Genomic DNA, 16,532 nt, shown 5'->3' with positions numbered 1-16,532 from the left:
AGAAGGAAAAATATCCAAATATAAATATGGAAAGCCTTTAAAAGAGAATTGCAAGCCAGATTAGTTAATGTCCAATTAATACTTAAAATATTTCATTTAACAACTACTCTTTGATATTTATTATAATTTAAACAACCAAAAAAATCGAGTTAAGGCGATGGATAGTGGAAAATTTGCATTTATCCTGTGCGATGAATGTCATTATACAACTAATTTGATTTATAACAATCTGGCAATTTAATTCATATTATTTTTTCAATTTTTTAAATATTGTTTTAAAATTTCAAGCCTAACATTTTTTAATTTTGTATTAATATTAAAAATATAAATTAGAATTAATTTATAATAATTTATATTGATATTTAATTTATGAAGACTGACTAGTTAAATTTGCCACGATGTATTAAAGGTATATCACGCTGTTTCACTTTTAATCACAGCCTGTATTTTTCGCGAGGCTAAACGTGGCCGGCATGATTTGCCGGCGGATCTCCGGTTGATGTATAGACCTCGTCTAGGTCTATATAGTCAGCCAGGGGTTGAAGACCCTCGAGAAGGAAACGTCGTTCTTTGCTCTTTGAGGCCGACGCGGCGCATAGCTCGAGAACGGCCGCCCGGCGATCGAACTCGCTTGACTATTTTCGCGATGAAAAGAAAGCAGAATGTGAAAAGAAGGCAAGAAGATGGGAAAAGAGAGTAGAGAAAAGCATGAAAGGGAATGAGGAAGGAAAAGCGGCACGAGTCAATGAACCACGAGAAGAGATAAGAGATGAGAAGTATCGGGTCGTTGCACGAGAAACGTTTTTGCATTGCAGTAATCTTCAGGTAATTCTTGGTGCAGAAAACATGCAGCTAAAAAATTACCAATTTGTTTTTCTTTACTATTCTAGAAATGTACTGCAACTTGAGAAATCGCAAACATCTCGCGAGAACTGAAACATATATTTATATAAAAAGAATGATTTTACTTCAACTGTTATGTAATACTCGATTGTTTAGAAAAATGCTTATTTTATAAAAAACGTTCCATAAAAGTGAAGCTTTCAGGATGAGTTATTTTGCATGCAACGACTTAACGGAAGATGAAGCGAACGAGATACGAACAATGAAGAAGCCGCAACTACGAGGAGGGCTCAAAGAAGGGGAGAGGTTGTTGAGGAGGTTGGGACGCTTATGTAAAGGAGCTGTCGAGTGCGATTACCTCTCGTTGCCGTCAGTGCTGTCCTTGGGCACCTTAATCACGTAGTACACGTGGCCGCCGTGGGTGGTCGTCATTTTTCGATCGTGCCCAGCAACATTTGACAACGTCAATCTTTAAAATATATTTCCCTCTCCTTCTTTCTCCGTTTCTCCTGCACTCTCTCACGCTCCGTCGAGCGCGAAGTCGACTCTCGTACACTTCATCATGCTTTCACTCTTGTAAAAAACCTACGGGCTGACCAGAAGACCGACTGGAACGTCTCCGCCTCGTTGAAGAAGAAGAACTTGGCCGATTTCGCGCGGACGAACTTGAAGAGCAACGTAAGATTTTATTTTTAAGCGCGTTCGCGACGTAGCGGAAGATCTCTTCCCCCTCTTTCTCTCTTTCTAATTCTTTCTCTCCCTTCTGAGATTTGTTTCTTTCTCTCTGGCGTTCGAAAAGAACCGCGCGTTATTTTGGGGTCGGTCGTGCTTGCCAAGAGAAAAGTCTTCCATCGAGTGTTTTGTGTTTTGTTCGTTCGATATGAAATCGTTCGTCAAGTGTTCGGTTTCTCTGGCGTAAGAAACCAGAAGATTGATGGAACGAACGATCGCGGACTATAACTAGAACATTTTGAAATTGGTACAAAGACCAAGTGGAAAATTGGTTCCGCAGTTTTCTCACTGGATTACACAATCAACAAAAAAATTTATTCTACAATTTTCATTAATTTTCTTCGAAGAATTACTTCGTCAGTTGCATAGCGATTTATTAAAGAATCTATATATCTTTCACTTTGTGAAAATTTATATTATATATCCTATAATAATTCGGATCTGTAAAGTTAGAATGACATTCTATTAATACAAAAAAAAATAATTACAGTTTCAGCAGCACTTTTCATTTTTTTTAAATATTAACAGAATGTCGTGCTAACTTCACAGATCCTAATCATTCTTCTAGTTATTCTAGTATCACAATTTTGTCGTATAATTTTCAGATGTAAATAATAAATTTTGTTGTTTATCAGTATTTTCTATTTGAGATTTTTCCCAGTCTTTTTCTCACGATAAAAGTCCGAATAGGCTCCGCGAGCTTGTAACGCGGATAAGTCAGGATTCGGTTCCGTCACGTGAAAGCTCCGGCCGAGAAGCGACCTATTTCGGGAAAGTCCGTGACCCATTTCCTCCTCTCTCCGACATGGCCGCTGCGCCGAATCACCGGTCAACCGTATCAGTCTCCTACACGTGTACTTGTTAAGAAAAATTGCTCGTAGACAGTGATTTGTTCATCCGCAACGGTATTTTCGAGGATGCGCGCAGAGTTCGAAAATAGCTCGGAAATTTACACATTGAGTCAGCGCTCGAAGTAGAAATGCGCGGCTCTTCAGCTGCTGCGCATTCTACTCGCGCTTTCGGTACGTGTAATATGTGCCGTGTAAATCTAACCACTCCAATACAAAGAACATCAAAGGCTAATTGTGTATGAACAGAGAGTCAGTGAAGAGTCATTTAACATTGAATAAAGCGCTGAAATAAAAAGTATCGGGTGTTCCTCGAAGACAGGCAAGCAACCAAGTTTAGTGGAGTAAGAATGATATTGAAGAAGATAATCGATCAGCTATATTTAGTGTTAATGCGAAAGGTTTTGCGTCGGAAGAGAGGGAGAGTGTAGGAGTTCTAGGATATGCGACTGGTGCAACTAGTTGCCTAGTGGAGCACGAATGGTATCGATTTAGCACTGTTTATGTACAACATACGGCTTCAACGACGGTTGATTCCGACGAAACGGTATGCAAATCACAGATTTATCAGTCATCAGTAGAAAATCTAAATTGATTTGACAAGGGCATGTCGCAAACAGTCAGCGCTATATTTAAAATGAGGCGAAGTGTGGTTGTCATCCATTTTCATGGATATAAAAATAAAGGTGAAACTTAAAAACATGTAGAACGAAACACTGGACTATATTTCAGTAAGTAATAATAGTAATAAGTTTAAATCATTTTAAATCAAAATGTAAAATTATAGAAAAATAAAAATGTGGAATAAAAATAAAAAATTATTAAAAGAAATAATAAAGCACATTTTAAAAAAGGTAAAAAAACAACCAGAAGACTGTAGTGCTTTTCTTCAGAAATTACTCGTTAATTCATTTACTCATCAATGAAGTGTAACATGCACGGAGAGTTCTTTTTTTTTCTCTATAAATAAAGCTCTCTGTCGACCAATTAACGTGTGTGTACATTTCATCAAATACAGGAACACTGCATTTATGTCCGTTAGTCACATTTTTTTTAAGTTCAGTAAAGTTACATAAACATTCTGAATGTTCTATAATATTTTAGAATCTACAATATAATGCAAATTATTACATTAACACGAAAATGTCATCTTCATGTAAAAAACCAAATTAAGCTGTGTGGAAAAAACGCGTTAATTAAACGAGTGAATTATAAAAGTGGAAAATTAAAAAAGATGATTAGCAAAATTTTAATGTCTAAAGTCAAAAATAAAATTTTAATTTAAAATACTAATAGCACATTAAACGGTAAAAAGATATTAATAATATGATATATTAAAATATTAAAATTATCCATCGATATCATTTATTTACATTTTCCTGCAAAGAATAAAATACTCCTTTCTAAAACCAGATAATTTAACATGAATCGACCGCATATGAACTTTCTCATGTTCATATGAACTTTCTTGCTCGAAATGCCTGTCGCTATCACCTGACAAAATATCGACCTTTCCCGGCTCGACGTACATGTGTGTCCCTAACCGTCGGGGGGGGTAGAAAATCAGTCGCTGAATATAGCTCGTGAAAAAGTCAGTGCGAAATGTGATCATACCGAAGGGTTAAAGGACGCGCGTGGGGATGTACGTATTTGCGATTAATTGCGAAAGTGACTGCCGATGACTTTCTACGATCGACTATTTCGAGCCATTTGACATTTTCAGGATCCTGATTAACGGCCGACACGGCCTCGCCCTGCCTGCCTATCGTCGTCTAATGACGCACCCTCTTGTAGGGTGCATACCGCCACCCTTCTCTTTGGCCTTCGCGCCCAACGGTTATGGGGGTTGGATGACTGGGGTGAGAATATGGGTCACGGCTGCTTCTTGCGCGAAAGACATGCGTCTTCTTTGTAGCAGGAAATTAGATCAAGCGTTTCTCGATTACACACGAATAGCGAGCCAAGTTGAAAGGGTCTGACTCTGATATAACATTTCCAGATGCAAATATGGATTTTTATATTCTAAAGGTACCCATATGACATTTAGAGTAACAGTAGTGCCATTAATGGCATCATTGAAGAAGATTTTATAATAATATTGTAGTGGCTAAATTAAACGAATATAAAATAAGTAATAATCAAATTTTGAGCCATTTGATCGAAAGTCTCAAGAGAATGGAATTATTGAAAGATAAAAAGCGTCATGACTCGACCTAATTTCATGATCTGTGCCGTATATGGGCTACTGGGTATAAGGTCACGCAGCATGAGGGAGGCGTGCGTGCGTTTGCGCCGCGTGTCGCCGTCACGGATTCATCACGCTTGTTGTGCGACTGCGTGGTCGATTTCGTGTACCTGGACCAAGCTCTCTGATGCCTGTAGAGTAGAAAGAGAGAAAAGATACGAGGGAAATGAATATAATACTCAATTAGGCTCAGATTACGAGATATCTGGAACGCCTTATTCGTCGCAGTGCAACTAATTCTTGATACTTGAAATTAGTTTTGCTATATAAATCTAACGGATTGTCGATAAATTAAAGGCTCCATTATCGCTCAGCTTTGAATAGAGTAATTAAATAGAGTAATAAAATTAATTTGTATTTAATTCAAAGTAAATTTTAATTTGATGGAATTTTAAATCGAGTTCGTGATTAATTATCAAGATGTTTAATGTTGAAAATTAGGAAGATATATAAGTTTATCAAAAGTCTGATCAAATTTTCGCTACAGATAAATCGTCCCCAAATTGTTTAAAAAACATATCTACAAAGTCAGAAATCTTTATGCTGTAAAGGTTTGGCATATAAGAGAAATATTCCCGCAAAATTCCATCATGTAATAGTTCTGCAAATAAAATATTCAACAATTATTATAATTTATGAAAGAAATCGTTATTGGACGAACTCTATCGTCAGTTACAGTCGACCGCTACACAAGTCGTCACAGAAGCTAGTATAATCCACTTAGAGACGTTACTCGCTTATCGACGCATAATTGGTAATTGGCAGTAACATGAGGACCCGCGCGACCGAATTTCCCGTGAAGGAGCTTAATGGAGATCAACGAGGTGGAGGGCGAGCGTCATTCAAATGAGGAGGTCGTGAGAGTGCGAGGGCAAAAATTATGTCACAGGGCATCGCTCAACCAGCCTGTCGTTAAGTCAGCGCGAGATTAACATTTCAATACGTCCATTTATTCGTGATTTCGATCTTGGTTAAATCTCAAAAATTAAATATTATTGAACAATGTACAACACAATATTTATTCTAAAATTATTGTGGCAATTAACTCCATTTAAACGGCAAAATAATTAGAATTTAAAAAGATTTTGTTAAACAATTAAAAATGATTACTCAAAAATAATCATAAATTAATTTATCAAATTAAAAGTTACACTGCGTGAAATCGAAGAGAACTGCTTACAAGGATATTAATAGCGTATTCTAAATCTTCTATTTTGTATTAACGAGCGCCGGTCGAAGCGCGCACACATCTACGCGGATGAGTTATTATTATCCTGTTCGCGGTAACGTGTATTTTTCTCGGATATGCGACGAAGCCCCGCTGAAAAATTCACGCCGTGATCGTCGCTATCGTCTCAACCTACTCGCATCTTAAAGATGCATCTTGAAGCATCATTTTATGCGCGAGACACGCCCTCGTAAATGTATATTGAATCTTTATGAACGTGACGAATGCAAAAGTAATAAATCACGTCCTTTGACAGTGCGTAAATCTCATTCTGCATATAATTATAGAAGTGTTGTTAAAAAAAGAGATAAATTGCAAAATAGTTATTATTCTGAAATAACAGAGTATCATAATTTTAAATATAATTTTTATAAATTTTGTAATTATTAGTTTGTAAAACCAAAATTATTATAATATATTAATGTACTAAACTCTGACGAATAAAAAATAACGACTGTATACTTCAACGAAGCTACGATTAAATGCCACTAGATTAATTAAGAATTTAAGATCAACAATGGCACGCTCGATAAACGTTCGGGACGGTAAAAGGTTGGTTCACGCTTCTATGATTAATTAGGCAATTAGGTGATCGCAATGGCGTTTATCTCGTACGGTCCTGAACCTTTCTAAGGCAGGTCACGGTTCCCGACGAAGTCGTCGTTCCTTTGGTCGCTATCTTTGGCACGCGCCGCTCTGGCTTGGACACATTCGGATCACCCCGAATTCCACTTCGCGAATTTTGTAGCTTTCACGACGCGAAATTGAAGACACGACCGTAAAAACTATTTAGATCACCGGTATAAAAAAATATATTGATTATTGATATATATTAATTCATTAATTGCAAATGCTGTGTACACATTTAATAAATTACGGTACGTTATAATTGCTGTCATTATTGAAATTACTGGTTGTTGTTAATTGAAGAAAATAATAAAATTGATATAATATAGCTGACAAAGGAAAATCCATAGTATAAGTGTAGAGTATAGACTACTGGAAATACACACGGAAGCAAGATGGCACGCGGAAAAAAGTCAATAAATGGTAGTTTATTATGTTTTCTTTGTTTTAAGGTAACCTGGCTTGTATTTTTTATTAGTTTTAAAACACAAATTTATAAGAGCGAAACTGTATAAAAAAGAGCAAAAGCGCTATGCGGAGAACCAAATTCTAAAAAAAAGAGAAACAGGAAAAATATATTTTGTTCAGAAAATTTTTTGCTGAAAAATGAAATATTAAAGAACATAGAGCAGAAAAAACCTCGAAAGAGTGCCTTACAAGCACTGAGTCTGCAGTTTCTCGTCGCGGAATGGGTATTATGAATTATTTTCACGTAGTCATGAGGCAGCTCGACGCTGTCCACAATGAAAAATACACAAAGAAATTCTAGTTTCATAAGCACTGCCTTCGCAATCGTTGCTCGTTGGCGTACGTTGCGTAGCAAATTGCGGTCGGAATCGCGCGGCCATTGGAATCGTAAGTTCCAGCGGGTTTCCAGCGGGTTCCCAGCTGTGAGAAAAATCATGCGTGACACGCATTTTCGCGCACACACGTGCGTCGAAGAGAGAGAGAGAGAAAAAGAGCCGGCCAGAATGAGAGAAAGGGGGGAAGAGCAGGTAGTGAAAATCAAACGGTTGCACATCGAGGCGAATCCCGAAACGCGATCGGTTGATCCCTCCAGACTCACATATCGAACCCGATTGCGTCTCCCTTATCCCGACCGAAAGATCTCACGAGACCATCCGCGCACTGTTCATTCACTGTGTCACCATGTCTGTAACACGTATCACGGTATTATCACCGCGTCACGCGGGATGCAGCGATCGGCGCCACCGCGCGATCGACTGCGCTCGCTACGCGAAAAGGACGACTGGGAGAACGACGAAGAAGGAGAACGAACTTGGGTGGCAAGGGAGCAAAGAGAACGGGGTGAAGAGGAGACAGCGAGGAGAGGAAGAGAGATAGACCGACGAGAGAGAAAGAGAGAGAAAGTGCGCGCGCGATTGTTCGCCGATGCAGCCGACAGCACGACTGGCGGCGGCGGCGGCCCACCGCACCTCTGCACATCCACCCACGCTATATCGATCTCTCCCGTCCTCCGTCGTCGTCGCACCTCTCCTCACCTCACCTCTCGCTATACTTCTGGCGGTGTACTCGCGCGCACCAAGAGCGCAGTGTGGCGGCGGTGCCCGCGATTCGGCGAGGTTGCTGCTGCTGCTGGTGGTGGTGGTGGTGATGGTGGTGGTGGTGGTGGTGCAGTCGAGTCGAGCTCGGGCGCAATTGTGTGTTACGCGGGGATGGGCGCGTGCGCAGGTGTGTACGCGTGTGTATGAATGAATAGCGAAATCAGCGACATGTATATGTGAGAGGACGACTGGGTAATAGTAGCCGGGCGGGTAAGTGGGCGGGTGCATCCTGGATATACAGGGTGCTGAAGAGATGCGGACTCTTCCGCAAACTTGTAACTAATTTTCACTCGGTCCTTCTCTTTTTATATGTTACGCCAACTTAAAAAAAAATTAGATACCTTGGTATAATGAAAATTTCGTGATAACATGTTTTCAGATTAATTAGTTTTTCCCCGGAGAGATCTAACGATAGAAGATCGCATATTTGTGGCGCGCTAATCTTTTCATTTTTTGTTTTAGGAAAAATGCACACAAGAAAATGTAAAAAAAATATGAAACATTAATATAAAGCAGAAAACTTTTCAGGTATATCTAAATTAATTTATAAGAGGATGCAGCGCCCGTAAATTGTACGTGACGAAACGTTGAGGAATTTTACGTCTCGGTGATTTCTATACGGGCGGATTCCGCCGCGACACGATTGCTTGCATTAGCAATTAGAAGTCTTGCACGATGTACGCGTGAGTTTACGTAATTTCTCTCTAAGTAACAATGTCTGTACGTCGCGAGTGTATAACCGTGCAACCGATCGGGTGCTGCATCGCTAGGGAAGATTAGGATCGTATAGGAAAAAGTCGAGATGCTTTCAAATGGGAGGAGAAGGCTCGACCGGTTCTCTCGGTTTCCTTCTCTTCCATTTCGGCGTCCATTTTGCCGGCAGATGAATTATGTAAGGTCGAACGTGAGGATGCAACGCGAAAGATAAACCGTTTTATCGCGATCGAGATTTCACACGTACGAAATTCAATCCGCGAAACGTCAAACGTTTACACGTTGCATAATTCGAAATGAGAAGGATTGTATGTCAAACAAAATCCATCTGAAATAACTTTTAATTTACCGATTGCTGTCTGGAATTAATGGATTCTGTGTTTCTACAATTTCTTTTTTTTATATAATCAAATAAAAAATTTATTTTATTATTTTAATTGAATATTTAACTTTTTGATATATTTTATATACCATAAATGCTTCATGTGCACATAGATATAAAATATTATGAATTAATCAAGAGGTTTTATCTATTGCATTGATTATAAAAATATATTCATACAAATTCGGAACGTTAAAGAACTCACGAGATTACACAGCGGAAATATTATTGCCATTAATACAAGTTGTCAAAGTTCTGTCATGAAGAAGTCGTTCTCAAAACTCTAAAATAAGTTAGTTGTTTATTACATACTGTGTACTCTTTGATTCTTATCCAAAAGTAAGAATAAGTAGACTGCAACCAACATCGTTTTTAGACATTCATGCGCTGCCCGAATTCTACATTTACGACCAGCACTGCGAAATCATAAAATGTGAAAATTTGCACATTTGCGTGTGTGTATGTGTGCATGTGCATGTATATGCATATGTCTGCAGCAAATTGGTTATTCATTCAGCTACCGCGCAAACTATTTCCGTACAACCGGCTGCCATCGCACGTGCTCGTCTTTGGCTTTTGCGTATCATATATTAAAATTACTTTAGTCCTTTGTGAATCCTTTAAAGTCATTTCAATCCATATCTTTATTAATGGGAATATAAAAGATAGAAAATATTCTTTTCTCTGACGTTTCTTAAAGTTTCGAAATAAATATCATTTTTATCGCTAATAATTTTCGAGAAAAGACCTTTAATGCTTTACGCAAATTTGCATTATTGCCCATAATTCGTTCTCTAAAGAGAGATCCAAATGTTACAAGATATAATTTATGGGTACTCAATGAAGTTATTATTTTCATTGTTCATCGGCTTATATCGTATGCGTTTGACAAAGGAAACCTTTAAAAGGTTTATACTCGATGTGTGCGGGCTAGACCGCTCGTAATGTCGTAATAGTAATAACGATAGGACAGTTCGTCTAACGGTTACACAGTACCACGAACAGGCTGTAACCGCGGAGAACTGTCGTAAACAGTTTGGTAGCGCGGTGGTACCAGGCGACGGAGACACAAAGAGGCAAGAGAGGGGCCGAGAGAGAAAAGAACGTCACTTCCGGCCCATTAAGACTGTCAAGGGTCGCGCGAATCGTGCGCAGGAGGCTAATTATTCTGGGGACAGTGTTTCTCATCTTCGATGATTAGCGTACTCTTTTTTTTTTTTATTTATCATCTAACGATTTTGTCAATCTTTTTGATCAATAATTTTTTATCCTGTCCTATCTGGCTGATTCATCTTTTTAATGTCACAAAGTTTAAACTCACAAAAAAAATCTTAAAAAGTTCTTTATAATGAGATGTGCGGAATGTATTGCTTTTTGAGATGATTCTCAATCTTAATCTTATTTTCTTTCAAACTTTATATTTAGTAATTTTAGTTTATCTGTTAGAAAAATAAACATGGAAATTCGTAATAAGATGATGAAACTTACCTGATTTGCGCGTGGTAGGCGGGAGTGGTGTGTTCGGTGTGCGTGGTCAAAAGTTCCGCAGGATTGTTGGCCATGTTTATTGGATGTCCTACCGAATGCGTGATCGGTTCCAGCAAAAGAACGCCGGGCGTCGCCGGCGACGGTTGTGGACGACCTAACAACGAGACGCGTACTTTTTCTCTACCTTCGCTGAAATAAAAAAAAAAAACGCAATTTGTTAGTACAAAAATATCATATTGGATTATAATCAATGGAGTAAAAAGTATTTTATTTGTGGTCCCCACAAACTTAAAATAAAATAATTTTTTACTGATAATTAGGGTATTGTTAAAATTTTAATAAAGAAGAACTGCAAAAGTTAAGTTCCTTTCCTTTTCTCGCTGAGTATATTGCTTCCGCGTTCTTCATTAAAACTACTATTTAACGACCGTCTTTGTATTCAGAGAACCGGCAAGTCACGGATAATAAAGTGAAGGGTGGATTTCCGCCACCCTCGCAAGATCGCAAAAAAAAGTGCGCTGAGCGAAATTTAACGATTTAACTTCCGCTTTTGTCGCCACGCCTCCTCGCGTGTCCTGCCGTCAGAAGCGTGCAGAACCCTTCCTTCAAAACGCCCGCGGTGCACGCACATATATGACTCTCATGTATAAAGCGGCTAATCTTTCATTGGCTGACTGAAGGATTAACGTGTCCATAGCGATAAATAAATTTTTCCGCTCGAGTAATATTTTTTATAATTTTGATCAAAATAAAATAATAAAAATATTAGAAATTTCTCTATGCTTCATGTAAACGTACTTTGAATTACATTTTGAAAAAGATTGTATTTTTCAAATTTTATTTTAAAAACACCTTAAAGGAGTTTCGATAAAGTAATTGGCTTTGATTCCATCTTACGCCCGGAGGCAGCGACCTGAGCGTACGTCTGCTTGGCGTGCGACGAAATGCAAGTCGGTCGTCTGATTGCTCGTTTGCCGCTTACATAACTTTCCAACGACGTCATCCACGTTACGCGTCGCGGTGCAGCGACGTCGGCGGATCGAGAGATCGAAACGGGAGATTGCAATACGTACATAATACAGGCAGGATGCAACGGAATCGCGACGAAAGGGTTCACTGCTCTACCACGAAACCGGAAACTCTGATTTCACCTCAGTCCAAAGTATTTGTAAATGTACATAAAAAATTTACTTGAGAGATAATGTTGATCATAATTTTGTTACTTTCAAAAATTTCTATGTAATTTAATGCAAAATTATAATTTTCAAAAAAATAAATAAGCAAAATCGAGCGATAAAAAATAGTTAATGTGCAAAAATGAGCTTCTTTTCATCTCACAACACCTTGAAACTGGAACAACATATGTCACTTTGTGACATGAATAGAGAATTGAAAGAAATGTCGCATATTGAGATACAAAACGTTTATTCTTTTACCTTCATGGCTGCGGAGTGATATCGGTCGTTTCAAATTCCAGATATTGATTTTGCTTATATTTAGTATGTTCCATATTTTTAAGGTACCATTATTTATAAATCAAGGCGTTATTATACAGCTACATTGGTTAATTTTGCCACTAAAAAAGTAGTTTCACGAAAATTGACGAAATTCGCCAATTAAGTATTCTTTCCCTTAATCATTCAGAATTGGCCGTGTATTTACTCCGCAGAGAAGGTTAATTCGCGATAATTACGAAAGTTAACCCCGTTAGTTTAATCACGAGGATTCAAGACAAAACTTGATCTTTTCGCATGCAATCCATTTTCGCAAACAATACTTCCTTACGATATATACGGCTGCGAAGTGCCATCATTTGGCACACAGTCGATTTGATTATGCGCGCGACGAGATTAACGGGAGCGGTATCAGAGGAAACGCGCGCGAGAATAACGACCCTGTATAATCTACGAGCAGTTTCATCGTTTCCATTCGTTCGTCGTACGTTTTGATTTTTGCGGAAATCCGCGTGTACACGTGTTGCACACAAGTGGCACTCGGCCAGCGCGCGTAAAGATTGCCAACTATCGAGAGTGCACATCAGGACGGTGGCTTTGTTATGAATCTCTAAATCCGCTTCATAATTCGCGCAATGAACAATCGGCGGACAAGAGCTCTCCCTGGAAAGCGTAATATCTAAAGTGGACTTCTATCTCTGTCTGTCCACATGCCTAAGATGAATGATCTCTTGCTATTGTGAACGATTCGCGTTGGCGAGTTCCGAGAAGCAAATTGAAATACGGGGAAAATAAAAAATATAAAGATGCGAGGAAATATAATGTATATTTCAATAAATCGAAAAGTTAAAAATTGTAAATAAAATTAAAGAATCTCTCTTAGAATTTTTATTAACATATCTCAAATGAAATATAAAAGTATTAAATATAAAAGTATTTAAAGAGGAGGGTTACGTTATAATTTTCCTTGTTTAACATGCAACATATTTATTTTTCTCGATATTTAATTTGGCAATTAAACTCTATGAGATTGCAGCATATGAAAACCGTTAAGGAGTTTATGCGCGATGCGGCACGTAAGTGTACTGAATATGGTTAACTGTTGTACCGCGATGCATCAGTAATGCATTTTCGCTCGCCTTGACACTTCTATGAAACTTGCATGAGCGGGCCGATGCAATTACAACGAGCATCTCCCTGTGGACGCATACCTTTTTACCTAAATGCCAGAAATATCATTTAGGGAAATAAAACGCTGGAGATAAAACGCTGAAAATATGAAGCGTTCTAGCACCGCCGGATGCTCTCTAATCTACGTACAGTCAATTTTCCGAACACACAAAGATAAGGATTAAATAGAGGAGAACAAAGGCTAAAAATGCCTAGTTTTTCCCGAAGTGTTACTATGCTCGAGAGTATTGCGTCACTAAATTACACCATCTTATTGCTTGCGGGCAGGTCGATGGGTCCGGGACACGCTGTATAAGTGTACATCTACTTCTCACACTCGTGAAAATTCGATTCGATGAATATCCTCCAAGGGGTTATATCATCGGTTTTAGATGATGGAGGTAAAGGAGGGCAGACGCGCAAGGAAAACGATCTCGAGAAGAGAAATTGGCTGCACTTTGAAGGGCACGCCGCTAGAGCGTTATGGGACTCGAAGAATGTAGAGATATTCGAGTCAGAGTGCATTTCGCAAAGAGCAATGTCATGAATAAATTACGAATGTCGTGCAGCGGAAATAAAAATGCAAAGCTCATATAATTTAACGTGTCCGTGAAAAATATTATAAACATAAAATTTAAGAAATGCGAAATAAAAATACGAAATTTATATAATTCGAAAAGTCTGCGAAAAAATTAATAACTCTAATTTATAACAACAGCAGTAATAGTTTAAATCGTACGCTCCTGTCGCACGCAAATGATGTGAGCAGCAGTCCACGAACGTTGTTCGCACGAGCCGACGCGTGAACGATAAAATTCCGACGCGAGTGCGCCGGGCACGATGTGATGAGTCATCCGCCGATAAAAATTGCGCGTTCGGCTGGGAATAGAATTAACGAGGTATTTATTTTGCACGATAAATAGGCCGTCACGGCAATCTCATGCGCGCGCTCGATAAGCCACTGAATGTTTGGCGTCGACGAGCGTGTCAACCTTCGCTTCTCGCTACTGATTACAAGACTCGAATTCATTGCTTTGATAGGTGCGCTGTTACTTGCGATATTGCAGTTTATGTCAAGCTATGTCGAATGCATCAGCCTACAGTTATATTCTACTATCTCGCGTGAGAGTTTGTATGTTAATAATTTAATGTTTCGCGCTAAGAGATTGAGAGATATTTTATTTAACTTCCACTGAAAAAGATTTTTAATTCTACAACTTAATTGAACATATTCTCGTTATTCCGTCCAATAGTGTAAACTTTATACTCTTCGCATTTAGAAAAAATACACGTATCATACATTTGCCGATCGATGTAGGTCGCGAGAGCGGTTTGTCCTCGAACGAGGATCGCCTCTGAAAAAGGGAGAACGATCGCGCGAGAATCGAGGACTCGATCGTCAGAATGTGCTTCGAGGGAGTCATGATCTTGCGCAACATCCCGCCGGTCGCGCATAATCGACCAAAACGAGTCGATGAGGATCGAAGCAGGGAGAGGGACCGAAAACGCGGACCGGACGAGGCTCGGAACCGGTTCTCGACCACGGTCGCCGGCCGTGGAATCGATTCTGCGCGTCGATAACGATTCCTTCGTAATGCGCGAGGAAAGTGCACGGAGTTACACACGGAATGTGTACCTTTCGATGAAGCTGTCGCTCCAAAGTTATGATCCTCGACAGGCCTTCGCGGGAGGAATTGATAAAGCAAACAAGACGGCTTAGCACGGGGATTTACCACCGCGCGATAAGGATGTGAAATTCAAACCCTTGGGTTCTGGAATCTAAACCTTTCGGAATCGAATATCTCGAAATAAACCTCTAGCATATCCAGAACTAAAAATTAAAAATTACGCTCAGCTATAAAGCTTAGCGAAAGAGTAAAAATATACGGAAAAGCTTAAGATTCAGAGCACCTTGTATATTTTCGAATTTTAAAACCACTGAAAATTTAGACTTTTACTTCACTGAATTGTAAAATTCTGTTGCAACAAGTAATATTTGTTTGAGCGGATAGTTTATATAATTTACACGCAGATGCATGCCCATTGTTGTTTACCCAGCAGCATTGAGTCTGGCGTCATCGAGTAGTTAAACACCTCGCAAGAGCGATTCAGGCCTTGAGTTTGTGACATCATCATCCTAAACGCCTCTAATCGCTTCATTCACGATCATACCAAACAACCCGTTATTTTTCTCGACATTATTTCGGGAATTGCGAAAAATCGTTCATTTTCGCAATGCGAAAAGAATTTTAGTATTTAAAACTAAATGTTCTTTATGCATGTTAAAAAATTGATGTTAAATATTTTGTAAAATAATAATATTCAAGGTATATGGAAGGTTTATCCGAGCAAACTTTTAATTAAATTAGAGACCCTAATTAAAAATATTATCAGAGCAGAAAATTAATACAATGTTCGAGAAAAATACACATGCGTTGAAAGCGAAACAGTTTCATCGCGTTCGCGCGAAATTTATTCAATATCATTAATTATAATTCTGTTTGCGAAAGAATGTATTCTAATTCCATGTGGCGGTACTTGAAATTAATAAATGCCAAGTTACTCGCCGCAAGGTTGCGGAACGATAAGCACAACACGCTATTCTAAATATACGCATGCACTCGTGCGAGATGTTAAGAGACCATTTTCTATGAAAATCGTATTCAATGAGGATCGATAAAGGAAAACACGACTCGTAAACAAGTCGCGGTACGTCCAATCCATGAAAATCCAAACGGACGAAATCGTTCATGTGTGCAACTAATAATTAGCAATTAATAGCCGAGATTAGTGATGCAATTGAGGTACATATTGATTCACAATCAATTTTACTCTGTTTTTTTCTCTTCTTTTCTTTCTTTTCCTGCGTAATTTTGGCTGCGAGCTCGAATTGGCTCGCTCCAATTGTGCACTTTTATAAGACGCATAAAATACTTAAGCAAATATTTTATCGCGTCGTGCATCTCCCTGGCGTGACAGGCGATGCTTGGGAAAGTACTAAGAGCCACTTTTGTAACAAAGAAAGAAAAACAGAGAAAAAGAGAGAGATAGAAAGAGGATTTGTTATTCGCGAATGTTTGCCTTGAAACGTTGCATTTTCACGTAAAAAACAATTTCTTCGGAATTTTTAAGCGATAATTTATGATAAATCAGTCCATTTTTATTTTTTACAATTCTTTAGTGGAGACTTTTATATATGTTATCTATGTATCTACCTAATGTATAGTTAATATTTT

General features: G+C 38.6%; 1 protein-coding gene and 1 long non-coding RNA gene across 5 annotated transcripts in view; both read right to left on the bottom strand.

The window, feature by feature from the left end:
• Window positions 1-16,532, bottom strand: part of LOC105672867 (uncharacterized) — a 66,310-nt gene that overhangs the window by 7,134 nt on the left and 42,644 nt on the right. For all 4 annotated transcript variants that reach the window (XM_012368074.2, XM_012368073.2, XM_012368076.2 and 1 more), the window contains one exon: window positions 10,673-10,861. In XM_012368074.2, the coding sequence (XP_012223497.1) occupies window positions 10,673-10,861 (189 nt within the window). The remainder of the gene's footprint in view (window positions 1-10,672; window positions 10,862-16,532) is intronic.
• LOC137001674 (uncharacterized) lies at window positions 1,275-8,475 on the bottom strand. Its single transcript, XR_010891597.1, has 2 exons — window positions 7,543-8,475; window positions 1,275-1,508 (listed from the first exon to the last, which is right to left on the bottom strand). It is a non-coding gene; the product is annotated as an uncharacterized lncRNA (long non-coding RNA).

The sequence above is a fragment of the Linepithema humile genome, chromosome 1 (genome assembly GCF_040581485.1).
Source record: "Linepithema humile isolate Giens D197 chromosome 1, Lhum_UNIL_v1.0, whole genome shotgun sequence".
Lineage (NCBI taxonomy): Eukaryota > Metazoa > Arthropoda > Insecta > Hymenoptera > Formicidae > Linepithema > Linepithema humile.
Note: the sequence above shows the minus strand (reverse complement) of the source record. Positions and strands in the feature narration are given on the sequence as shown.